The sequence below is a fragment of the Aotus nancymaae genome, unplaced genomic scaffold (assembly GCF_030222135.1).
Source record: "Aotus nancymaae isolate 86718 unplaced genomic scaffold, 86718_ANA_hifiasm-v0.15.2.pri h1tg000009l, whole genome shotgun sequence".
NCBI classification, from domain to species: Eukaryota; Metazoa; Chordata; class Mammalia; order Primates; family Aotidae; genus Aotus; species Aotus nancymaae.
In genome coordinates this window covers 14,986,391-15,013,274 of record NW_026988420.1, presented here as the reverse complement: position 1 = coordinate 15,013,274, position 26,884 = coordinate 14,986,391, and the positions used below count along the sequence as shown (strand labels likewise).

General features: G+C 36.1%; 1 protein-coding gene and 1 long non-coding RNA gene across 2 annotated transcripts in view; both read right to left on the bottom strand.

Annotated features, from left to right (window-relative positions):
• Positions 1-640, bottom strand: part of LOC135273861 (uncharacterized) — a 236,136-nt gene extending 235,496 nt beyond the window's left edge. The window contains exon 1 of the long non-coding RNA XR_010341647.1: positions 189-640. This is a non-coding gene — a long non-coding RNA (uncharacterized LOC135273861). The remainder of the gene's footprint in view (positions 1-188) is intronic.
• Positions 1-26,884, bottom strand: part of LOC105726706 (protein fantom-like) — a 494,354-nt gene that overhangs the window by 306,338 nt on the left and 161,132 nt on the right. Inside the window, exon 4 of the mRNA XM_064373604.1 lies at positions 3,883-4,004. Within this exon, the coding sequence (XP_064229674.1) occupies positions 3,883-4,004 (122 nt within the window). The remainder of the gene's footprint in view (positions 1-3,882; positions 4,005-26,884) is intronic.

Here is a 26,884-nt window from a genome sequence, read left to right as displayed (position 1 = left end):
GTATCACTTCCTCGTCTTCTAAGTGACCTAGCAGCAAGCAGTTTTTTTTTTCAGACTCTGTGGTCTATAGTGTGTATCAGAAGAGAACCTCCTCCCCCATCCTCTTTTCTAGCCGAAGACTGGTTCCCTATGTCACGAAGATTACAAAAGAGGAACTCCCGAGCACTCCCACTTCCATAAATACTCACCTCTGTTTGCAAACCTCGCATGCTGCTTCCTCTCTTGTCGCTCTGTATGAATAGTCCATAACCCTTTGGTCAGCCCAAACACTCTCACCTACTCCAGGACATCATTTGGCCCCTGTCTCCTCTGCTGCATCATCAACTTTTACTTTCGACTGTATTATTCCTACATACAAACATGCTGCAATCCTCCCATTTCCGGAGGAAAAAAAGTTTCTCTTTACCCCTCTTCATCACCAGTTACCATCCCATCTTCTGCTCTCCCTTATAAAATAAAACTATGAAAAGAATTATTTATATCAGTGTTGTCCAGTAGACATATAATGTGAGTCACATCTGTCATGTTAATTTTTCTATAGCCACATGAAAAAAAATTAAAAAGAAACAAGTGAAATTACTTTTAATAATATATCCATGTATACAAAATAGTATCATTTCAACGTGTAATTATTACAAAAATTATTGAGATATTTTGCACTCCTTTTCTCATACTAATTTGGTGTGTATGTTACCCCCCCTGCACATTTCAACTCAGGGGAGCCCATTCCCAGTGCCAGGTACCACGTGTCTAGTGGCTTGCATTTTGAGTAGTGCAGTTCTGTATAGCCCCAATTTCTCCTCCTCCCATCCTCTTTTGAACCCACACGTCTCAGGCTTTTGCCTTCACCACTCAACTGACACTGCTCTTATCAAAGTCTCCAATAATTTGCTCTATCTAGAGGTCAATTCTCAGCCTATCACTTGCTTGACCTGTCAGCACTGTATTAGTCATGGTTCTCTAAAGGGACAGAACTAATTGGATAGATGAATGTATGACGGGGAGTTTATTAGGAGAACTGACTCACATGATCACAAAGTTAAAGTCCCACAAAGGCCATCTGCAGGCTAAGAAGCCAGGAAGCCAGTCTGAGACCCAAAACCTCAAAAGCAGGAAAGCTGACAGTGCAGTCTTCAGTCTGTGGCTGAAGGCACAAGAGCCCCTGGCAAACCACTGGTGTAAGTCCAAGAGTCCAAAAGCTGAAGAACTTGGAGTCTGATGTTTGAGGGCAGGAAGCATCCAGCATGGGAGAAAGATGGAGTCCAGAAGACTCAGCACCTCTAGTCCTTCCACATTCTTCTGCCTGCTTTTATTCTAGCCACACTGGCAGCTGATTAGGCTGTGCCCATGCAGACTGAGGGTGGGTCTGCCTCTCCCAGTCCACTGACTCAAATGTTAATCTCTTTTGGCAACACACCCACAGACACACTGAGGAACAATACTTTGCATCCTTTAATCCAGTCAAATTGACACTCAATATTAACCATCACAAGCATCATTTAACCCACCAGCTCACTCTTTCCTGCCTGATAAACTTTCTTCCCTTGGCTTCCAGAATAGTACACCTTCCTGGCTTTCCCCTTAACTCACTGGTTGTTGCCCCTCCGTCACCTTTGCTGGTTTACTCGTCTTTTTGCCCTCTAAATTATGTCCCAGTGGAAAGTCCCAGCACTCATTCTTCCATCCTCTTTACTTTTCTAGTCACTCTGTCTCCTGGAAGATCTCATCCATCTACTTGTTGACAAATCTCCACCCTGGATCTCCCTGAACTCCAGCCCCATAATCTCTCTTCAGACGCATATATCTCCATTTGGACATCACAAGGCCTATCAAACGTAATGTGTGCAAAAATTGATCTCCTGATTACCAACCCTCAAACTTTCTTCTCCTGCTATTTATCTCATCTCAGGATATGGCAACTTCTTACTCCGATCTTGAGGACATCCTTGTTCATCTTTCTCTTATACTACCTCCAATTCTTTAACAAATCCTCTCAAGTCTACCTTCAAAATACATCCCAAATCTGCCCACTTCTTTCCTTCTTGTCTGCTTTGCTTCTCACAGTAGGTGGCTGGTACTATGTGGTCAATGATAAATGAATGACCACTTCCTGAACCCATGAGAAGCAGAGACAGGCTGGTGTTCTATCGTTTCACACCCAGCTGCAGCTGTTGATGTTACAGACACTATAATAATACTACAGAGCTGGGGGTGGGAACCAGAGGGGGCTGGAGATTTCCCTGAGTAGGAAAGAAGAGACACAGCAGAGTAGCTCGGTTGTGATTATTTGCAGCTAACTAGGTGGAATGCCATGGCTGGGCCACTCCACTTTGCCATTCCTTATCCATCCGATGCTATTAACCTAAGTGTGCTAATCACCTCCTCCCACTCCCTTCAAGAATCACCATTAATCTCTCTGGCATTAGTTGCTCTGTTTATGAAGGCCCTCATGCCAGTCCCATGTGTCATCATCCCTTCTCCCTCAACTTGATAAAAGAGAGGGAAAACCCTTGCAGGCTCCTACTCTACAGTCTAGAAATCAGCTTTGTGCTCAAGGAATTTTTTTCTATGTCACTGAATCTAACATTTTAAAACCAAGTTGGAGAAATCACAAACTAGATTTGTAGATTTCATATATAAAAGTAAAAGATTACTGCATTCATAAGAGACTAAACGATCTTAAAAATTACTCAACAAACTGGAAAAAAATAGTCACAGAAAATAAGTCAACTAATTAATGTTTAAACAAAGCTGTAGGATCCAAAAGATAAATAAATATGTAAATGATATGAACACACAGCCCTCAAGAGCCAATACAAGTGGTTAGCAAATACTGAAAAATGGGCTGGGTGGGGTGGTTCATGCCTGTAATCCCAACAGTTTGAGGGCTGAGGAAGATAGATGGCTTTAGTCCAGGAGCTTGAGACCAGCAGGGGAACATAGGGAGACCTCATCTCTAAAAATGTATTTAAAAATTAGCCAGGCATAATGGCACACACCTACAGTCCCAGCTACTCAGCAGGCTGAGTTATTATTCAATTTATAATTCGGCATCCTACCATATATATAATTTAACATCTACTCTTTTAACATAATAAGTATTTCTTAATATCATCATAAATTCTTATAGAACATTCTTTTTAATGACTCCATAATATTCTACCAAGTATATATATGTATAATTACATATAATAGCATTATATATAATAGTTTAATGGTCCTATTAATAGAAAAATAATGTATTTACTATAAAAGCTTTTGAATACAACTGTTATTTTTCCTTACAAATGGACTCCATACTTTTAAAGTAAAAAATACAGAAAACAAGTCTCTAGAGACACACTGTACCTGCCTAAAAACAGCCTTCATGAAAATGAAAAATGGACTCCTGACCCCTCGTCACCACTCTAACAAGCATTAAGTAACAAGTAACAGTCAGTAATGGTGAAAGAATTAAATGAACATGGAAAGAGACCCTCTCTAAGGCATAGAGTAAAATAAAGACATAAAGCTGATGACGAATATTAAGAAAAGGCCTTCTGGCAAACAAGCCTCCACCCTAAACACAAAGTGTCACTACAGCATCACAGTGTAGTACACTGTGATCAACCAGGGCAACAGCGACCTCCATTCCAATTAAATTCCTAAGTAGACTGGCTCAATAATCTACACTAGAGTCCTAGCAGAAGGAAGTGTGCTCATTTCCAGGTATAAAAATCACTTACCTGGCCAGCGTGGTGGCTCACGCCTGTAATCCCAGCACTTTGGGAGGCAGAGGCAGATGGATCACCTGAGGTCAGGAGTTCGAGGTTAGCTTGGCCAGCATGGTGAAACCTTGTCTCTACTGGAAATGAGAAATTAGCTGGGCATAGCGGCACACACCTGTAATCCCGGCTACTTGGGAGCCTGAGGCAGGAGAACCACTTGAACCTGGTAGGTAGAAGTTGCGGTGAGCCTGGATTGTGACACTGTACTCCAGCCTGGTTGACAAAGTGAGACTCTGCCTAATAAAAAATAAAAAAAAATAAAAATAAAAAAACTTACTTTAGTATATGTTGTCCTACAGAAAGTATACAGCTTTCAACCAAAAAATTACAAAGCATACAAAAATAAAGCAAGAAAAACAACACACTGGCAAGAGTAAATTGGCAGAACAAGATTCGGATATAATACATATGTCAAAACCATAAACAGGAAATTTAAAATAGCTATAATTAATATGTTGAAAGTTCTAATGGGAAAAGGAGACAACACACAGGATCAGATAAGTAATTTCAGTGGAGAGAGAGATTACCAACGGGGTTTCAAGTAGGAATGCCAGAAATTTAAAAAAAGTAACAGATACAAAGAATGCCTTGCAGTGGATCATCAATATATTTGATATAGTCAAAGAAAGATTCAGTAAGCCCAATATAGGTCAATACAAATTACTCAAAAGGAAAAAAACATGAAAAAAGTAGACTGGAACATCCAAAGAATATAGAACAACGACAAATACCTAAGATGTGTTTAACTGGAATGCTACAAGAAGAGAGAGGGAATAGGGCAGAATAAACATTTGAACACATAATAGCCAAGGTTTTTCCAAAATTAACAATAGACACCAAACCACAGATCCAAGAAACACAAAGAGCACCAATGAGGATACACATAATACAAACAAAAAAATCAAAATCAAACCTGAAATATATCTTACCCAAATGATAAAACATAAAGAGAGGAGAAAGAGAAAATCTCTGAAGGCAGCCAAAAGAAAAAACATTAATATTGTTATAAATAAATAACAGGGGAAGAAGAGACAAGTCTTACTTGAAGAAGATCCTAAATAATGCATGTAGTTCCTCTACCCTTCAGGACAGGAAACTTAACTCCCCATTGTTTAATCATGGGATGTTCATATTGACTTCCTTCCAAAGATTTCAAAACTAAAAGAGAGAGGAGCAACTTTATAGTGCAGAAATCTGACAAACACTATCTTAGCCGGGTGATCAAGGTCAGAATCAAGAGTGACAAGTGATGTTAAAATAAGTCTCCTTAATATGATTATTATGAAAATGGCACTTTACCTCTGTGGTCTTCCGCCCCAAAACCTATAACCCCAGTCAAATAATGAGAAAATCATCAGACAAATTCAAATTTAGGGATATTACACAAAACACATGACCAGTACTCCTCAGTCTATCAAAGTTATCAAAAACAAATTCTGAAAAACAGTCACAGCCCAGAGGAGTTAAGGAGGCATGATGACAACATAGTGTGGTATTCTACATAAAGTCCTAGAGCACAAAAATGCCAGTAGGTAAAAACCAAGGAAATCTGAATAAAGTATGACTTTAGCAATAATTTTTCAATATTAGATCAGATGTACCATACTAACATCAGTTATTAATAATGGGTAAACTGGATATGAGATATACTGGAACTCTCTGTACTATTGTTGCAGTTTTTCTGTAAACTTAAAACTGTTCTAAAAACAAAGTTTATTAAAAACAAAACTAAAGATACATTCCATACAGAGGAACAAAAATAAGAACAAACTTCTCATCTGAAATCATGTAAGCCAGAAGAAAATGGAATGACATTATTAAAGATTTTTAAAAATTTTTCAGCCAGAGTTCTGTACTCAGCAAAACATCTTTTAAAACTAAAGGAGAAATAAAGTCTTTCTCAAAAAGAAAAACAGAGAATTAACTGGTAATAGGCCTGCACTATAAAGAAATGTTTGAGAAGGCTATCCAGGTAGAGGAAATATAGCACCAGAGAGAAAGCTGGAACTGCACAAATGAAGAGTTGTAGGAAACGGAATGAATAAAGGTTTAAAATGCATTTTCTTACTGCTAAGTGCTCTAAACAATAAGTGATTATGCAAAGAAAAAATAATAGCAATATACTATGTGCTTGTAGCATATGTAAAATTAAATGTATAGCAGCATGAGGTATGAGATGAAGGAATTTGAATATACTGTTGCAAGGTCCATACACTAAATGTGAAGTAATTTAATATTATTTGAAAGTAAACTCAGATTAATTAAAGATGCATATTGTAACTCTATGGCAACCACTAAAAGTAAAAATATAAAAGAGGTATAAATAACAAGCCAATAGTATTTTCAAGAGCTTTCTGCATTTCCATATTCATTGCATCATGTTCACAATAGCCAAGGCATAGAAGCGACATAAATGTCCACTGACAGATGAATGGATAAAGAAAATGTAATATACACATACATTCATCCAAGGGAATATTATTCATCCTTAAAAAAGAAGAAAATCCTGTCACTTGCAGCAACATGGATAAACCTGGGATATGTTATGTTAAGTAAAATAAGCCAGACACAGAAGAACAAATATTACATGATATAACTTATATATAATGAATCTAAAGTAGTCAAACTCATAGAAGCAGAGAATAGAAGGATGGTAGTCAGAGGTTGTGGGGAGGGAGAAATGGGAGGTGTTAGTCAAGGAGTACAAAGTTTTGATTATATAAAATGAATAATCTTAGAGATCACCAGTAAAGCATAGGGCCTGTAATTAACAATAATATATGCTTAAAATTTTGCTTTAAAAGCAGATCTAATGTTAAGTGCTTTTATCACAAATAATAATTATTATAATAATAAAGAAAGCAGGAGGAAATTTTTGGAAATGATGCATAGGTTTATGGCTACGTTATGGTGACGGTTTGATGCGTGCATACTTATCTCCTAACTCCTCAAGTTGTATAAATATGAACATATTTTGTATGTCAATTATACTTTAATAAAGTGGTTTTAAAAATATAATAATAATAAGCCAAAAATTGGAAACAGTACAAATTTCCTTTCATGGGTGAATTGATAAACAAACTGGTACATCCCATACAATGGAATACTGTTTCAAAATAAAAAGAAACAAATTACTCATGCATGAAACGATACGAATGAATCTCAAATGCATTTTGCTACTGAAATAGATCAGACCCAAAATACTATATGCTATAGTTTCCCTTTATATGATATTCAAGAAAAGACAAAACTATGGGGATAGAGAACACATCAGCAGTTGGCAGAGGCTGGAGGTAGGAAAGAGACTGATGACAAACAGGCAGCGTGAGAAATTTTTTGAAGTGATGGAACTCTCTGTATGTTGATTGTGGGTAGACACCTTAGTCCAAACTATATACCACATACTTATACACGATGGAGTACTATTCAGTCAGAAAAAAGGATGAGATCTTGTCATTTGCAATAACATGGATGAAACTGGAGGTCATTAAGTGAAATAAGCCAGGCACAGAAAGACAAACGTCACATGTACTCACTTATTTCTGGGATGAAAAAATGAAAATAATTAAACATATGGAGATTGAGAGTAGAAGGATGGTTACCAGAGGCTGGGAAGGGTAGTGGGCTACTGGGAGGAGGTGAAAATGGTTAATGGGTACAAACGGTTAGAAAGAATGAATAATACTTTGTATGTGATAGCACAACAGGTGACTATAGTCAAACTGATTTAATTGTACATTTTTAAATAACTAAAAGAGCATAACTGGATGGTTTGTAACACAAAGGATAAATGCTTGCGGGGATGAACACCCCATTTTCCATGATGTTATTATTATGCATTTCATGCCTGTATCAAACTATCTCATGTACCCCATCAATATATACACCACGTACCCACAAAAATTAAACATTTAAAAAAAAAAACAAAACTACATACCACAATGAATCAATTTATAAAATACAAATTAAAAAATGAGAATAAAGCTTTTCTTATACAAAGAGAAGATAGAAAAAAGGAAAAACAGTCCACCCTCTACACCTGATCACTCTACAGAGGTGGTCCTGACACCAAGAAAAATAATTGCCCTACCAAACCACCAAGGCCTTGGGCAAATCATTTATCTCTGTACTTCACAAAAGCTTTCAGGAAAACAAAAGTGCATGTTAAGATATAATAATCAAATCAGATATGTCCTGACACCCCCGCCCCACCCCTCCATTAAGGCCCTGATTATAGGCCAGCACTGCAGAATGTTTAAGCAAATATAACAACTTTTTTCCCCTTCAACAAACCAAGGACTGGAAAGCCTATAAATGTGCTATTTCAGCTGTTTTTAGCAGCTTATCATGATTTTGTGACAGTTTGGCCCCAAGACTTTGGATCCCTTCTTAATAACATTTAATGCTACCATTATGTAACTGAATCCATTTTGTCAGTGTAGTGGGAATATCATTAAACTGTAATTCATTTCACTGTCTTCTAGCTTTCAGACCCTCAAGTCCCTGAGTCCAGAACGCCAGGAACTTGAAGCAGGGAGTGTTCCTAATCCTTCCCCCACCCACCACCCTCCTGGGTCAGGCTGTTTTCCCACACTGCAGCATTATCCCTTTCGTTATCATCAAGGCCTTGTGATGGATGCTTCGGGCTCACAGAGTGCGTGCATGGAATCTGTAGGGCTCCTCCTTATCTGTCAGTGCCTTAAACTTCCTGACGCTGAGTGACATTCCTCATTTTGCTAAGTCTCAATCTGAGTGCAGAGTACTTTTGGAAATGCAGTCATAACAGAAGATGGTACTTTTTACATCAGTTGCCCTCTCAACATTAAGTACATACCTGGCACCTTGCCACCTAATATGCAAGTAGCCACATTATTATTGAAACCACATGTTCATTAGCAAGGTTGGCACCAACTCAACCTCCACTGTCCGAAGTTAATGTTATGTTCCATTATAGTCCAGACAACGGGACAGTGTAGGATACAGTTTGGGCATGAGAACAAACAGTCTTGTTTGATGAAATCTGAGTCTTTGACTGTTAGAAATATGATCCAGTTTCTATCTTGACATATGTCTGCACTGATGTTTCAGAAAAGGACATGTTTTGAAAGAAAATACCATTCTTTTAGTGTTATCTTTGCAAAATTGTATTTAATTCTTTCCACCACTTTCAGGGACAACTGGACTCCACTGGCTTCTTGCTGGGCTAATCACTTCAACCCTAGAGATTCATGCAAGAGCATTTCACTTAATATAAAGGAGTGACTCAGAATCATTGCTTTCAATTAAGAAAGCCTGAGAGAGTTCTGAGAACAGTGTTCTCTTCTTTTAGAAGTAGGGAGGAGGGGTACTGGGACAAGGAGGGAGAGAAGGAAAAAAGAAAGGGGAAAAGAATATAAGGAGAAAAAGACTTGTGTATTCAAAATGAAAGCATCAATTCCATGCATTTGTTTCATAAAATTTAATTCGGATTGCACAAGTTCTCAGCCTTTCAGAGATATTATGTACAATGTGTATTTAATCTCTTGCTCCATCCTGATAGAAAGACAAACTAGATTTTTAAAAACTTATTATTATCATTATTTATTCTCCTGTGTCTCACACGTAGGTCAGAGAGCTTGGATTTTTCTGTATCCCTTACTGGTGAAGCAAACCCACTTTTTGCATGTATGGTTAACAAAGCTGCCAAAAGTATTTGTTTAAACCCATGGGTTGCGTTACTTTACCAAAATTTCTTATAGCTCACATATGTTCAAGTCCTTTCTTGTTTATATGTAGCAATCATACAGCAGAATTTTATGAATGAAGAAACCTATGTGTGGGACATGGATTAAAGGATTTTTATGTTTGCTGCTGGAAATAGCGACCTTGAAGACCAGGTATTTTCCCCAGATGATCCATGAGGTATTATAATCTTCCTGTGAATAGCTAGGTTTATTATAATAAAATATTTTCCAGAAATCTGAGGATGATCTAACCTCACCAGTTTCTCCCAAAAGCAGCTATATTCCAACCAAAGGTAAACAGTACTCTTAGATCAGTGTAACAGCAGCGAATTAAATTAACTACATTGGTGAGCAGACCATCCTACCAAGTTTCCTGACAAGTAATTTCTTGGACTTCCCGAGAAGATAGATCTGAGCCAGTACTAGATTACCCAAAAACAACACAAGTGTTTAGGCCCCAACAAAGTGAGAACACTAAATGATGAGGAAAAAAACCTTGGTGAGAATTTGATATTTAGGTTTTGTTGTTGTTGTTGTTGTTACTATAAGTTCTGGGGTACATGTGCAGAACGTGCAGGTTTGCTACATAAGTATACCCGTGCCATGGTGGTTTGCTGCATCTATTCCCCCATCATCTACATTAGGAATTTCTCCTAATGTCAGCCCTCCTCATTACCCCCACCCCCTCCTATCCCTCCCCTAGCCCTCCCACCCCGAAACAAGCCCCAGTGTGTGATGTTCCCCTCCCTGTGTCCATGTGTGCTCATTGTTCAACACCTACTTATGAGTGAGAACATGCAGTGTTTGGTTTTCTGTTCTTGTGTCAGTTTGCTGACAATAATGGTTTCCAGCTTCATCCATGTCCCTGCAAAGGACATGAACTCATCCTTTTTTATGGCTGCATAGTATTCCATGGTGTATATGTGCCACATTTTCTTTATCCAGTCATCATTGATGGGCATTTGGGTTGGTTCCAAGCCTTTGCTATTGTAAACAGTGCCACAATAAACATCCATATGCATGTGTCTTCATAATTGAATGTTTTATAATCCTTTGGGTATATACCCAGTAATGGGATTTCTGGGTCAAATGGTATTTCTAGTTCTAGACCCTTGAGGAATTGCCACACTGTCTACCACAATGGTTGAACTAATTTATACTCCCACCAACAGTGTAAAAGCATTCCTATTTCTCCACATCCTCTCCAGCATCTGTTGTCTCCTGACTTTTTAATGATCACCATTCTAACTGGCATGAGATGGTATCTCAATGTGGTTTTGATTTTCATTTCTCTAATAACCAGTGATGATGAGCATTTTTTCATATGTTTGTTGTCTGCATACATGTCTTCTTTTGAGAAGTGCCTGTTCGTATCCTTTGCTCACTTTTTGATGGGGTTGTTTTTTTCTTGTAAATTTGTTTAAGTTCTTTGTAGATTCTGGTTATTAGCCCTTCATCAGATGGGTAGATCGCAAAATTTTTTTCCCATTCTTTTGGCTGCTGGTTCACTCTAATGATAGTTTCTTTTGCTGTGCAGAAGCTCTTAAGTTTAATTAGACCCCATGTGTCTATTTTGGCTTTTGTTGCCAATGCTTTTGGTGTTTTAGTCATGAAGTCCTTGCCTATGCCTACGTCCTGAATGGTATTGCCTAGGTTTTCTTCTAGAGTTTTTACGGTGTTAGGTCTTACGTTTAAATCTTTAATCCATCTGGAGTTAATTTTTGTATAAGGTGTAAAGAAGGGATCCAGTTTCAGCTTTCTGCACATGGCTAGCCAGCTTCCCAACACCATTTATTAAATAACTGTTAAAATAATCATATGGAAAATAAAGTCAAAATATTTTTTACTATCTTGTACTTATCTATACTTGTCTATGCTTATTTATAGTTTGTTATTATTTTCCTTTTAACTGGTGTTGGAGGAGAAGCTTCTTTATGGTACTAGAGGCATTGCATAGTCTTCTTGCAGCTCTGGTCTGCTTACTGTCCTGACACCTGAGAGGAAAATTCCTGACCTGTTGTTTTATAAACATCCTCTCTCTTCCTGGACTCAGACACCACCTCTGTTTTGGGTCTTTCCAAGCCCTAACAGAACAAAAATTTCAGTGATTCACTCCTGTTTTCTACTTCACACAAATTCAATCCAAAACCATCTGAAGATAGAAACATAGCCTCCCTTTCTCTGTGTGAGCAAAAGGATAACACTGACAAACGACATGGTGAATGTGTCCCATTCTGCATGTGCTCGCACATCTAGTCAGAATCACTCTGCTCATGCTTGTTTCTCATATGAGCTTTACAAGCAGTGAAGAAAGGCATCCATTGTTTCCTCACATCTCCTGGATTTGAAAACTCGGTCCCCGCAACAACTAAAAAGGCAAGGGAAGGAATGCCGAAAGCAAAAACAAAGTACTTCACCCCAGGAAAAGCCGTCCGTTATGAGATAGTGTTTGACTTAATAATTGCATCTATATCTGTGAGATGGATAGTGGATTGGATAGCTGTAAAATATAGTTTGTATGCTCTTTTAGTCTCCATTCAGCTAGACAGATCGATCAATAGATGATAGATAGATGACAAATGATAGATATAGAGAAATTAGATTATATATTATCTATAGTACCATATAGAGATATATAATATATATCATTATATATTAAAACATACACATATTATATTGATATATTAAATTAATATCATATATAATATAAATTAATTTATACTTCTAATTATTATACATTAAATTATACACATGTATGTATAGTGTGTGTATATATATACACATATATACACATACACATATATACATATACATACATACATTATACACACACACACACAATCCCAGTTGATGGGAGTTAGGCTTGCTGACTTTGCACACAACTGATTTTGGTAGCTAGTCTCCAAAGATGGCCCTGCCTCTCCCTGTATGCACATGCGGCTCCTTTCATCAGGAGAGGGAGTACATTTCTTCTCTCTTTGAATCTTGGCTGGCATTGCAACTGCTTTGACCAATCGAATGTGGAAGAATGTTCTGGGATTTCTCAGTCCAGGCATTAAGAAAACCTGACAGCTTCTGCTTCCTTCTGTAAGCCTTGAGTTGCCCTGCAAGGAGTCCAGGACATTCTGCTGGAGAGAGGTTATGAGGCCAGGCTCTGAAAGCTGAGACCCCACTCGGAGAGAGCAGCAACACGTAGGACCACTCAGGCCTGAGACACCCAGTGCCAGCCATAGCAGTGCGGCCTGCCACTTTCTGAAACTGCATGAGAAATGCCAAGCAAGAATAGAAGAAGCCCCCAGTAGAGGAACTGTAAGATATAATCCAGTGATTGTTGTTTTAAGCCATTAAGTTTCGGGGCAGTTTCCTATGCAGTAATTGATGAATTAACCTATTCTTTCTAACAGTAGTTTTTGTCCACTTAGCAATATGACAGCTTCATATTTTAAACAGAACGCAACTTAACAGATAAACATTTGTATAGTTCTCACATACATATTTGGATGAGCTAAATAGAATCTAAATAAAATTACTTTTAAAATACATATAATCTGTCAAATTAGAGTAAAAGTATTTGGCACAGTGTGTTCAGGATGTTAGCAATTCCATAAAGCATTTGGAAAAACATCTCCTGTTCTTGGTTAATGTCGTCTACATCTAAAGTCTGACCAATGTGTTTAAAAAGAGGCATTCCCTGATTTTTCTAAAACTATTTATCACAGAAAATTTCAAACATTTTCAGATTTAGAAGAGTATGATAAACCCTCATGTATCCAATGTCCAGTTTCAGCAGCTATCAACTCACCACCAATTTTGTTTCATATGTACCCTAAGCCATTCTCCTCACCCCAATTATTTGAAGCATATCCAAGAAAATACATTTTCTAAAGAGTGTTAGATGAGAGATAAATATTGTTAAAACAAAATAACAATTATTATACTTAAAAATGTTTAAAAGTAACTACTTAAAAGTATCGAATATCTCATTCATTTTTAAAGAATTTTGATTTTGTTTCATTTTTGTTTGAGATTCAAATAAGGTCCACACGTTCTTATTGGTTGACATGCTTCTCTATCAATAAGGCTCTTGCAACTATCCTTTTTTCCCTTTCAATTTTTGTCATTGTTATTGTCATTGAAAATACTGGATTACTTGACCTATAGAGTTTTCTTCAATGCAGATTTTGCTGACTAAATCCCCTTGGTGTCATTTAACATGTTCTGCTGTTTCTTGGGATCCTGCAAAATGGTAATTAGATTTAGAGATTTAATCAGATTCAATTTTTTTTGGCAAGAATATTTCATAGAAGTAATGTGGAATAAAATCAAGAAGACATATAATGTCTAATTGTCTCTTTCAGTGATATTGGCAACCCCTGAAGATAATCACCTGGATCTGTTAATCCATTCAATGTTGCAAAGTGATAATACTTTCTCATTTTTTTTCCATGCATTACCTAGACTCTATCTCTAAGAGAAATTTCTCTCCATCATTTATTCTGAAGTACTTTTAGTATAGGAAAGGCAGGATAAATACTTAATATTTCTTTTCTATTTACTATTCTTCAAAATAAAGAATTGGTTCCTTAAGTCTTCCTAAGGTGACCAATGTGATTTTTTTAGTACCATTAAAAGTCATGCATTTAAATACATTTCGTGTGTCATGATTCACTGACATCTTTTGTCCTTATTGTTGCTCAAAACAGCCAATGGGAGCAACTTCAAAACGTTTTCTTTTCACCAGTCCTCTTACATTGTCATCCTTGAGCTTCATTGCTTTCCGGTATGACAAGATGCTCCAGACTATCCTTGTACATTTTCTATCCCAGAGTTAGAATCACCCATTTCTCTGGAGTCCTGGCTCTTTCTATGGGGAAATGGGACTTAGAGAACACAATCTGAATCCTACAGCTACTCATTTTAACTGGACTAGTGATCATTTTTATTTCTTTGCCTTAAAAAGACAGATTTTCTTTTTTTAGTATGTTGGGTTTTTGAGATAAAATAAATCTCAGTTTACACTGCTGCTTTTATACTCAACCTCCTTCATCTTATATTTGAATTTCCTTTTTTGCATGCCAAAAGTTCTAGCTCTAAATCGCACTCAGAATATGTTTTTAAACTTGGGTTTTTATCAATCTGATAGTTAAGTACTATCTCAACATAATTTTAACTTGCATTTCTCTTACTATGCACGAGATTAGGTATCTGTTCATATGTCTGAGAGTATTTGCGTTTCATTTTTTTGTGATTTGTGCCTATCTCTAGCTGACTTTTCCATAGAGTCACTGGTCTCTAAAACCCCCTCTGCCTTTAGAAGCTCTATTATATAAAAATAGAGCATTTTGTCCATTATAGAAACTGCAAATAATTTTTCCCATATTTTTCTTTTTGTTTTTTGCTTTTCTTATGGTAGTTTTTCAGTAATGTAAAATTAGTCTACATGTATTATCAAGTGTATCACCCTTTTCCATCATTACTTCTGCATTTTTAGTCATAGTCAGGAAAGTGCTCCGCTATTTTTCTTCTGGTACTTACAGAGTGTCACTGCTTACATTTAAATCTTTAATATATTTGCAGTTTATTTTGATTTGCAGTGTGAGGAATGGATTGAATTTTATCTTTGCAAAAGGTCATCCAGTTTTCCCAAAAACACTTTTTAAAAGTCTATCTCCTTTCTCCAGTAATTTGTATATGTAATTGAATCCATTTCTGGATTTTCTATCTTGATTCATCGGTCTGTTTATTCATGTATGCAAACCATACTTTTTAAAAGTTATAAGGCTTTATAATGTTTTGCATTATCAACTTTCATTTATCCATTCTCTATTTTTGTTATTTATCTGGCTATTCTTTCCTGTTTCTTATTTCAAATAAACTTTTTAGTCAACCTGTTTACTTGGTTATAAAAAAAAACTAAATGGCATTTTTACTGGGATTGAATTACATTTGTAAATTGATTTAAAAAGGATTGACAACTATACTCTGTTGAATTTTCCTATCCAAGAACATAGTATGCCTTTTCATGTGTTCAAGTTTGCTTTTGCATTTTCAGGATAATGTTTACAGTTTTATTTTTATACTTTTTTTATATGTCTGGTTAAATATACAGCTAGATATTTTATTTCATTTCACGTATTTTCATTTAATTCTATTACATTCCATTTTATTATTTTACTTTATTTTATTGGCTCTTATAAGTGGAATCTTCTTTTCTATTGTAACTATTAATTTTTGTTTTATGTATAAAGGCTGCTTATTTTTGTATGCTGGTTTTATAATCTGACACTATGAAATTCTTTTATTATTTATAGTTTTTCAATTGATATGTTTGAGATTTCCACACAATCATTCAATATAATCTAAAAATAATTTTGCTTCTTTCTTTTTAATTCTTTACTGTTAATTAAACTGCCTTCTTTTATCTAATTTCACTGACTGAAACCTCCAACACAATACTAAGTGGTTTTGGAGATAATGGCATCCTTGTCTTGTTCTTGACTCTGATTTTAGCAGGAAAGATACTAGAATTTCTCCATTAAGTAAGAGGCTTTAACACTGAAAAACATCATGCTTTGAAAGTGTACATTAATTTCTGGCTTGTTGAGTATTTTATAACAATGAAAGAATGTTGAATTTTGTCAAATGCCTTTTCTCCTCCTACAGAGATAATTCTAACTTTTTTTCTTACTGCTTTGGATTTCCTAATATCAAATAAACTTTGTATTTTTGTAGTAAACCACACAGGGTAATTATGTATTTTAAAATAGGTCATTAAATTCTGTTTGCCAGTATTGTATTTAATAATTTTTTAGCATTATTCATACATGAGATATTCTGTAATTTTCTCTTTTGGTGCAGCCTTGGTCAGGTTTAGAGGTCAATGTTACCTCATTTCACAAAAAAAAATTTATATTCCTCTTTCTTTCCCTATGCCTTGGTATAGTTTCATAAGACATGGAATTATCTTACCTCGGAAGGTTTTTGTAGAATTTTCCTGTGAATTTTTAAGAGCCTGGTGCTTTTTTGTAAGAGAAGTCTTTATCTATTAGGTTGGTGAAAAATTAACTGCAGTTTTTGCCATTAAAAGTAATGACAGAGGGGCCAGGCGCGGTGGCTCACGCCTGTAATCCCAGCACTTCGGGAGGCCGAGGCGGGTGGATCACTAGTCAAGAGATCGAGACCATCCTGGCCAACATGGTGAAACCCCGTCTCTACTAAAAATACAAAAAATTAGCTGGGCATGGTGGCGTGTGCCTGTAATCCCAGCTACTCAGGAGGCTGAGGCAGGAGAATTGCCTGAACCCAGGAGGCGGAGGTTGCGGTGAGCCGAGATCGCGCCATTGCACTCCAGCCTGGGTAACAAGAGTGAAACTCCGTCTCAAAAAAAAAAAAAAGTAATGATAGAAACCATGATAACTTTTGCACCAACCTAGTACTTTTCTATTTCTTCTATGTTAATTGACCACTTTATTCTATTAGGGGAAATTCTGCAATGTCATTTTAAAAAGAAAATTATATATTTTCATTTAGATTTTCAAATGTACATGTATATAATTTAGAAAATAGTCTACTTTATTTTTATTTCTCTGTTTTGATAGTTTTTTCCACTTTGCATTTGTAATTTTGTATATTTGTGATTTTTCCATTTCTTTCTTGGTTAGTAATTTGTCTATTTTGATTTTTTTAAAATAGGTAAGTTTTTTTATTGAGTTATTCTGCATTTTTCTGATTTCTATCTCATTAATTTCTGCTTTCATCTTTCCCAGTTATTTCCTTCTTCTTTATGTTGTTGTTGGTAGTAGTATTGTTTTAAGTGGGATTTCTCATTTATTCATTTTCTGGTTTTTATGTTATATCATTATAGAGAGTTTGAAGGTTATAACATTTCCCATGATGACTGCCTTGCCTGAAAATTTATTATTAGTAGCATTAGTTATGGTTGTTTTGCTAATTTCAAGTTTATTGCACCATGGTAAGAGAATATTATTTGTATTTTTCTATTCTTTAGAACTGACTGTGATTTTCATTATGGTTTAGACATGGCAAATTTTGTAAATGTTCCACATGTATTTGAAAACAGTGCATTCTCTATTATCTATGTTTAAAATGGAATACTTATCTAAAAAAACAATGATCATGTCATTTAGACCATCTATAGCCATATTAATATTTTTATCTACTTGTTTCTTAGATTGACAGAAGTGTGTTAAAACCATCTATTATTGGCATATTTTTGATCTATGTTTCCCTGTAACTGTGTTATTGCAAATATAATTATTAACGATCCTGTCTTCATGGTGGATTATAATATTTAATATCAAAATGTTATTTCTCTTTCAATGCTGTTAGCTCTGAACTGTACCTTGCAAGTAACAAGCTAGCATAGCCTATTTTTTTCTTATATCTTTGTTCATTTGAATATCTTTTTTTAGGTCTATATCTTGTATACAACATAGTATTCGATTTTGCTTTGTTAAAATCTTTTTATTTTAATATGTGAGTTAAGCCCATTTATATTTACTGATATATTCAATATATTTGACTTCAATCTATCATATTGTTATATATGTGTACATATACTTAGATAGTCATTCAATATATAATCTATTTATTTTAGTCACTTTTTTTGGTATATGTTTTGATATTTAGGAAGGCTTATATTTTTGTTCTATGGTTACCTTTATATTAATACCATAGTTTTCTCCCACCTTTTTTCCCTTTAGCTATCATTTATTGGTTCCCTATTATTCACACAATTGAAATTAGCTAGTAAACACTCCTCCCATTTCTTCCTCTCTCCTAGTATTTAAACTGAAATCCTGTCCTTTTACTCCCAATTTTTACCTATAAGGTAATAAATAAACCTATTTTACTTAATACTAAAACTTTTCTAAATATCTCCCAAACTCTGTAATATATTGTCAGAGCATATAGCTATTATAGACTATAAAATCTCTCACTTATAAATACTATGAAATCTTAATTCATCAGATTAATATATATTTAATGCTCTCAATCCAGTTCCTTCAATCACTTTAGGTGCCTAAGACTTATTTTTCAGTAGAATATTCATGAACCCTCAAGGGAAGAATATTTTGAGGTTTTTTTGCGTAGTTATTACAGTTTATCTCTGACCTTTATAATGAAATAAGTTTGTCAGTTTGACAAGGTATGGTATCTCTAGCTGTTTCAACTCTTGACTTTGTTAAATGCATTATTGTATGGTCTGCTGCAGTAAAGTTGAAAAGTCTTATGTCATCTAATTCCCTTTTCTTTATCAGTGACTTCATTTTTTTGCTTGGTTGACCAAAAGATTGTTCCCTTTTCTGTAAAGTTCACAGTTTTAGTAAAAATATCTCTTGAATCATTTTTCCCAGGTTTGCAGTACTATCTTGCAATAGTTTCAAGTCAGGAACTTTTTTATGAATCATAATTTCAAATACTTGTTCTATACCATAGGTTTGGTTCCTTTTTTGGTGACTCCTAATATACATGTGTTGGATGTCCCTTGCTTATATTTACAGCTTTCACCTTCTCTTCCATCCTTTTAGTGTCTTTATTCACTTTCTTTTTAACAGTTTTTTCTTTGTTCTTTCTTCGACTTCTCTGAAGGTATTCATTTGCTCTTGGGGTTTCTCTAGTTTAGATTTCAACACTGAACTTGAATTTTTTTATTTTAAAATTATTTCCTAGGTTCTGACATCTTTCTAAATCTTATTTTTCTCTAATCAGCTCATTTATGAGTTTTGTTAATTCTTATTCGTGTTATTCTTTCATATCTATCATTTGCTTCTCAATTTCTTTGGGTCTGTTTTGAAATATTAGGTTACAGTTTTTATTTGCCTTGTGGACTTATCTTTCTGAAGTGCCTTCATTGTAGAGACATTATTTTATCCATTTTTCTCTTTTTGCTTATAATAACTTTACATGGTATTTAACTGTAATTCTTTTCTATTGCTCATGTTAGGGTAAAATGAGTATTCTTACACTTTTAAAATGGTAGCAAGTACCTAACTTTATACTCTGGAACAACTTCATCTGTCTGTTTTTAAAATGAAGGATTACAAAATATGGCTTCATGCTCTCTGAGATCTGCTTTCTCTGCTCCTCTACCTCACTCTTGGCTGGACTTTCTCTTTCTTTGCTCCTTTTATTCTCATCCTCCTCAATATGAGTTCTAAATTAAGTCTCTCCTCAATGCAGTGCTTTGTTCTGAAAGTGATCTTCCGTTGATTAGTTTCAAGAGTTTAGACTCAGACAGCCACAGGATCATCAAATCTAACGATGGCCTCCTTGCACTCACCTATGAATTGGGCCCTATAAAGCCTCCTCCAAGAATCAGTTTTTCCTCTCAGAATACACCACAGAGCTTTCCAGTATCATTGATGATTTGGGGGTTCTCCACCACTTAAGTCCATCATAAATCTCAATTCCTTCTCTCTGCTTCTTGCAAAGTTTCAGTGATACCACACAAGTCCTTCTGCTATCAGTTTCATCCCCATATACACATGCATTAGGGTGTATGTTTTGTTGTTGATTCCATCTGTGCAGTTTTGATTTTCTACTCTACCTGTGTTCATTAGAGGATTCAGGAATAGTCATAAGCTATATTGCCATTGTTGCCATCTTCCCAGAATTCTCATTTCCCTCATTTCTTATGGAAGAGAACTTGAAATAATTGTCATTTTCCTTCTATACAGATTATAGTTTATCATACATCTCTAGAACAGCTAAGCAATAATAAAAGCTTAGAAGATAATAAACATTTAAATAAGACATGCTTTGCACTGGTACCTCCAAGAGCTGTGAGCTAATTTTCTGAATGTAATTTTCAACATTGTAGGTACTAAGACATGCATGCTGTAAAGGTTCAATGAATGCTACTGATATTAAATTCTTTAGTTCTCTGTATGCCTATTCTTTTTAATTGCTTTAGGTTTTCTCTAACTTTGCCAGCTCACCACTTTGTCCTAGAACAGCAATTTATTCTCATATACAATGGTATACAATGTGTGATAGTCTATTCAATCATTGGTAACAGTTTTCCATCAATATAATAGGTGGCCCAGATTTGTTGTAGGATTAAATAAGTTCCTGTATATAATGTACTTAGAACAGTTAGTAGAAGTTACACCTCACATATGGTAAACACTACATAAACATTAGCTACTATTACTATGATTGTGTTTATCATTTGTATTGTTTTTACCAAGGGAATACGTATTCCCTCCTTTCCCCACTTGACCTTGTTACAGTTTTGAATAAGAGAGTGTATTATGTGCTATACAGATATTACTTCTGTGGCCTATTAAGAGGCATTATGTTCCAAATGTGTTCTACTGTCAAAAAAAAAAAAAAAATAGAAAAACTCTACATCAGAGGAAGGTAGGATTTCCGTAGTCCACTAGAGTTCTCATACGGTGAATCTAAAGCACTTCTTCTCTGACACTATGTTTATCCCACTCTCTTCCTTTTTCCTCCTCCCCTGCCATGCTGCCCAAGAATTATCAGCACTTAAAGTTTACTCTCAGAGATACCATACCCAAGCATAGCATTCACCTCAGATTCGAACTCATACATAGTTCTTTCTGCCTCAAAGGAAACAATGGATAGAAGGGACACAAAAGCAGATTTCTGGGTTGAATTGTTTCTTTAAAAAAAAAAAAAAAAAAAAAAAAAACAATTTGGCTGGGCATGGTGGCTCATGCCTATGATCCCAGCACTTTGGGAGGCTTAGGCGGGCAGATCACTTGAGCTCAGGAGTTTGAGACCACTCTGGGCAACATGGTGAAACCCCATCTCTACTAAAATGCAAGAAAAAAAAATTAGCCAGGCATGGTGGTGCTTGCCTGTAGTTCCAGCTACTCAGGAGGCTGAGGACCAAGAATCACTTCAACCCGGGAGGCAGAGGTTGCAGAGTGGAGATCATGCCACTGCACTCCAGCTTGGGCTACAGACTGAGACTCTGTCTCAAAATATGTACATATATGTAGAATGCACTTGTACCAATGTCTGTAATTTACAGACATTCCATATAATCAATGTACTATGATCTTTGACCAGCTAAAGCTTTAATTCTAAGGATGGTTAGCTGACATGACATCAAGAATGCATAGTTCATGGGTGGTCACATACGTTACATCAGAAAAGGCCATGCTCTGAAGTATGTATTACAAGTCCTTCAGATACCAGTACCTCAATCAACAAGCTTTGCTAATTAGCATGCTGAATGCTTTTTAAAAATGGGTTTTATTCATTAAACTAGTGACTAGCATGGTGCATACTAAACTTGGCTCTCAATGGTGACATTAGAAGTACCAAGACAGGGAAATGGGCCAAGAACAGTTTAGAAGCACTTTTGAATGAATAGTCTGAAAATCCAACAAATCCCACACTTTGAATGATTAGGAATGATGCTTGATTTCAACCATTGGTTTAAGAGGATTTCTGATTTCATGGTGCCTATTGTAGGGTACAAAATCCTGACTCAAATATCACATCTGCTTGGAGTGAACTTTTCATATGAAATGTGGTTAGCATGCCAAAAAGAAAAGAGAGTTTAGACTTTATAAGACCTACAGAACAAACTATATGAACTATTTTGTACCCACTTGCTAATGAAAGGTAGTAAAAGAAGTGCATGGGAGCAGAATCTCTTTGGAGATACTTTTTTTTTTTTTAGCTTTGTAGGATGTTTGTGGGGGAGTAGCTAATCCTAGCCATCTCAGATTTCTTTGGTAGCTGCTGCTACCTACCAAAAACAATAAATAAATAAAGTAGGACAAAACACTAAGGGTTGTACATTAATCAAAGTATCACTTTTGGAAATGGTTAATTGCCTGTCATTCAAGGAATTCAAGAAGACACCGAGTCTTGGCAGAGTTTTGATCACTAGAAGGATATCAGTTGGACAGTTGCCAAAGTGCCTTTTTAAAATAAAATGAACACTATATTTTAGAGCAGTTTTAGATTTACAGAGTAATTGAAGGATAGTACAAAGAATTCCCATGTAACCCACACCCAGTGTCATAGTCCATTTAGTGCTGCTGTCACAGAATAGCTAAGACTGAGTAATTCATAAAGAATATTTGGTAAAGGCCTTTTGGCTGCTCCATCATATAGCAGATGGTGAGAAGGGACCAAACTTACCCCTTTACCACAAACCCACTCCCTTAATAAGAAGTTAATCCATTCATGAGGGCAAAGCCCTTATGGCCTAATCACCTCTCATTAGGCTCTACCTCCCAACACTGTTGGATTGAAAATTCAGTTTCCAACATGTGCTTTTTAGGAGATGAATTCAAACCATAGCACCCAGTTTCCCCTACTGTTAACATTTTACATTAGCATGATACCTTTATTATAATTAATGAACCAATATTAATATATTATTATTACCCAAAGCCCATGGTTTATTTAGATTTTCTTGCTTTTTATCTACTGCCCTTCGTCTGCACCAGCATCCCAAACAGAATACCACATTACATTGAGTTATCTTGCCTCTTTGACTTCTCTTTGCTATGGCAGCTTCTCAGAGACTTCCCTTGTTTTTGATGACCTTGACAGTATTGTGGACTACTGGTGAGTTATTTCATAGGATACACCTCTCCCGAAATTTGCATATTTTTTTCTCAAGGTCAGACTGGGGTTTTGGGTTATTGCGAGGGAGTCCCCCAAAGTAAAAATGCCATTTCCATCCCATTATACCAAGGGTACATACTGTCGACATGCTTTATAACTGTCGACATCGGCCTCAACCACCTGACTGTCATAGTCTGACAGGTTTCTTCGTTGTAAAATTACTCTTCCTTCCCCTTTCCTCATTTTCATACTGTACACTTTGGAAGGAAGTCACTACATTCAACTCAGATCTAAGGAATGGAAGTTACACTACCCTCTTTAGGTAGGGGGAGTACCTACATAATTTATTTGGAATTATTCTCCATAAGGCCATAGTGTACTTTAACTCGAGCTTTCATGATCCCGTGAGCTTAGGAATCCCATCACCTCCTTAGATAGTCTTCCTGTTTTAAAATGATTTGCAATATCTTCTAATTTTCCTAAGTACTTACCAGCACAAATCTAGATTTTGTATTTCACCAATTATCTCAATTGTCAGACAAAATATTACAAGGTCAAAGAAATGGCTAACATTTTAACATGTTTAACTGTTCTATTAGTGATTTCTTGAGTTTGAGAACAGCACCACTGCTAAAACATATACGTGGAATACCCCCAAAAGCAATCCAATTCTGGGGAAAACAATTGTATAACAGTATTACTTGCCACTGCAAAGCAATAGAAGTCATCCAAAGATGTAAAAAATAGAAAGAAATTAGCAAGTAGTATTTTCTTTTGTTTTCATTTTAGGAATAAGAATTTAACTATAATAACTCCATACATTTTCAGTACTTAAGATGACAGTAAACTACTAATTTGGAGGCAGAAACCCAGTATTTAACCATAGAGACACAATCCTGTACAATAACGAGATATTCTATAAATATCTCTTCCTTCTTGCAACTACTGTCAGATGACAACTCTCCATGAGAGCAATATGGGAGAGGTCAAATGTCAAAAATCCAATCACGAATTCCCAAGGGAGAAGAGAAGATCCCGGAGGGTTAGGAGTTTCCAGATGTTTGTTTCATGCCAAAATGACGCCAGAAGCAATGGAAGGAAGTCTGAATAAGCAAAAGAATGCTCTTTTCAGAGAAATGATTATTTCAGACCTGAACATTAAATGTTCCCATTCCTTACTATGCAGCCATAAGAAGGAACGAGATCATGTCCTTTGCAGGGACATAGATGGAGTTGGAAACCATTATCCTCAGCAAACTAATGCAGAAACAGAAAATCAAACACCACATGTTCTCACTTATAAGTGGGAGCTGAACGATGAGAACACATGGACACATGGCGGGGCTGGGTGACAACACACACTGGGGCTTGTGAGGGAGAGAAGTATCAGGAAGAACAGCTAATGGGTGCTGGGCTTAATACTTAAGTGATGGGTGGAACTGTGCAGCAAACCACCACAGCACACGTTTACCTACTAAACAAACCTGCACGTCCTACACAAGTACCCTGGAACTTCAAATAAAAGTTGAAGAGAAAAAATTTCCCATTTCTCTGGAGAAAAAACTAAAGTAAAACAATTCTTTATATTTATGTTCATGCACAGATCAGGTATGCTAGCAGGCAGGGGTGAGTTGGATAAAGCTAGGATAAAAAAGTTAAGTTATTGTGCTTTCCTTCACCCTTAAGGACTTCTCATCACCCTCTCTTCTAAAGTGAAGATAGAACAAATATTTGTAAAATTGAATACCCTAGGCAAAATGCAAAAATTATGGTATATTTGAACAATATTCAAGTGTAAGTGTGTGTGTGTGTGTGTGTGTGTGTGTGTGTGTGTTGGCAGTGAGTCTTTGCTGTCTGCTTTAAAGTTCAGGTATGGCAGTTATGGTATTATAGTATATTTGTTAGCACTTTACAATTGGAAAACATTTTGACATTTATATATGTACATTTTTATCTCTATGGATTATAAAAGGATATTATTATTATTCCCCTTTCACAGATGAGAAGACATGCTCACTGAGTCTAAGTGACTGGTTCAAGGTTTCAGAATTGGAACTCCAGCTGAACAGGAACCCAGCTCTTGGAATTTCTGCCCCTGGAACTTTTCTACTATATTGTCCTGGTTTTCCTTGGCATGTGCATACACTAAGCTTATCCCAGGCAAAAAGCATGGTCTTCATATGTTTAGATGCTGAACTTATTTATTTAAAGACGAATGGATATATCTGTACGTATTACACACACACACACACACACACACACACACACCTCTTCCTTTAATATATTACAAAATCTGCTTCCCCAAAACCATTAAAATTCATTGCCTCGGCTGGGTGCAGTGGCTCACGCCTGTAATCCCAGCACTAAGTTCGAGACCAGCCTGACCAACATGGGTGAAAACCCATCTCTACAAAAAATACAAAAATTAACCAGGTGTGGTGGCAGGCACCTGTAATTCCCAGCTTCTTGTGAGTCTGAGGCAGGAAAATTGCTTGAACTCGGAAGGCGGAGGTCACACTGAGCAGACATTGTGCCACTGCACTCCAGCCTGGGCAAAAGAGTGAAACTCTATCTCAAAAAAAAAAAAAAAAAAAATTTTCCTCTTTTTATACCATTCCAATTTTGACAATGTTTAAGTAATTTATATTAAGAAAATGAAAGTTATTTATTTTCAAACATAAATAATATTAAAAGTACTTTTTGAAAGACACACTAGGCCCCCATCCTCATATAACGTTATGATTTTTTGGAAGATGCTAAACTTCCTTTTCATTATTTCTACAAATGCATATGAGTTTCCTTCTCTTGGCTAAGGAAAAATAAAATTGAAAGTAGAGACCTCTTATCTGAATACGTTTATCTGTATTTAGTCTGAGACATTAAAAATAATGCCAAGAAATAAAAAATATTGCAAACCTTCTTTATTAAGGCTGATGAAAAGATCCTTAATCCACACACTTGTCTTCCAAAATATCTACAGTAAGAAATGTTTATAGCATGCAAAATGATGTTGAAAATTGAAGTAATTTTCCAGATAATTTAAATTCAAAGGCTTCCTTTCCCTCATTTTTTCTTAGCATTTTGGCCCAAATTAGCCAGGTGTTTTGCCTTCATTCCACACCTGACTTTGGAACCCGAAGAGCTCCTACCTCTGCAAGTGATGATGCATGTTGACACTGCACTCAGAACCACATTTCTAAATCTACACAGACTTCCTGGCATAGTTCCCTTCCTGAAAAGAACAATCTGTCAGTCTCTCCAGCTTTCTAACCTAGTCATCAGAGAAATTCAAGGTGAAAAATGCCTTATTAGGTCATCTTGTCCCTAAACTTACAAGCATGAGAACACTTCCTGTGGCCTGTTCTCCGGTACTACGTCTGACCTTACATGACTCAAACAGCAGATTTCATCTTGTCCTTGGGGACTGTGTTCTACAGCTTAATACACCTCGCTGTCAACATGTACTGTGCCCTGCTGACATTTCGCCATTTCTCATCCTGACTTTCTGTCCTACTCTCTGGATCATTTTTACATTTTCATTGTCCTCAGAGATAAAGTAACAACAGCTAACAATCAATGAACACTTACTATGGAGCTAGCATTTTTGTAGTGTTTTAACTAAATTAATGTCTTTCATTCTCACAAAACCATATTGGGTGGGTGAGTACAATTATTATGCCCATTTTATAGATAGTGAAGTTGAGACACAGGAGGATTAAGGCAGTACAACTGGCGACAGACAGAATCAGGACTTGGAGTCCACAGCCCAGCTCCAGAGAGTGTGCTGTAACCACTCTTCCGGACTGCTCCGGC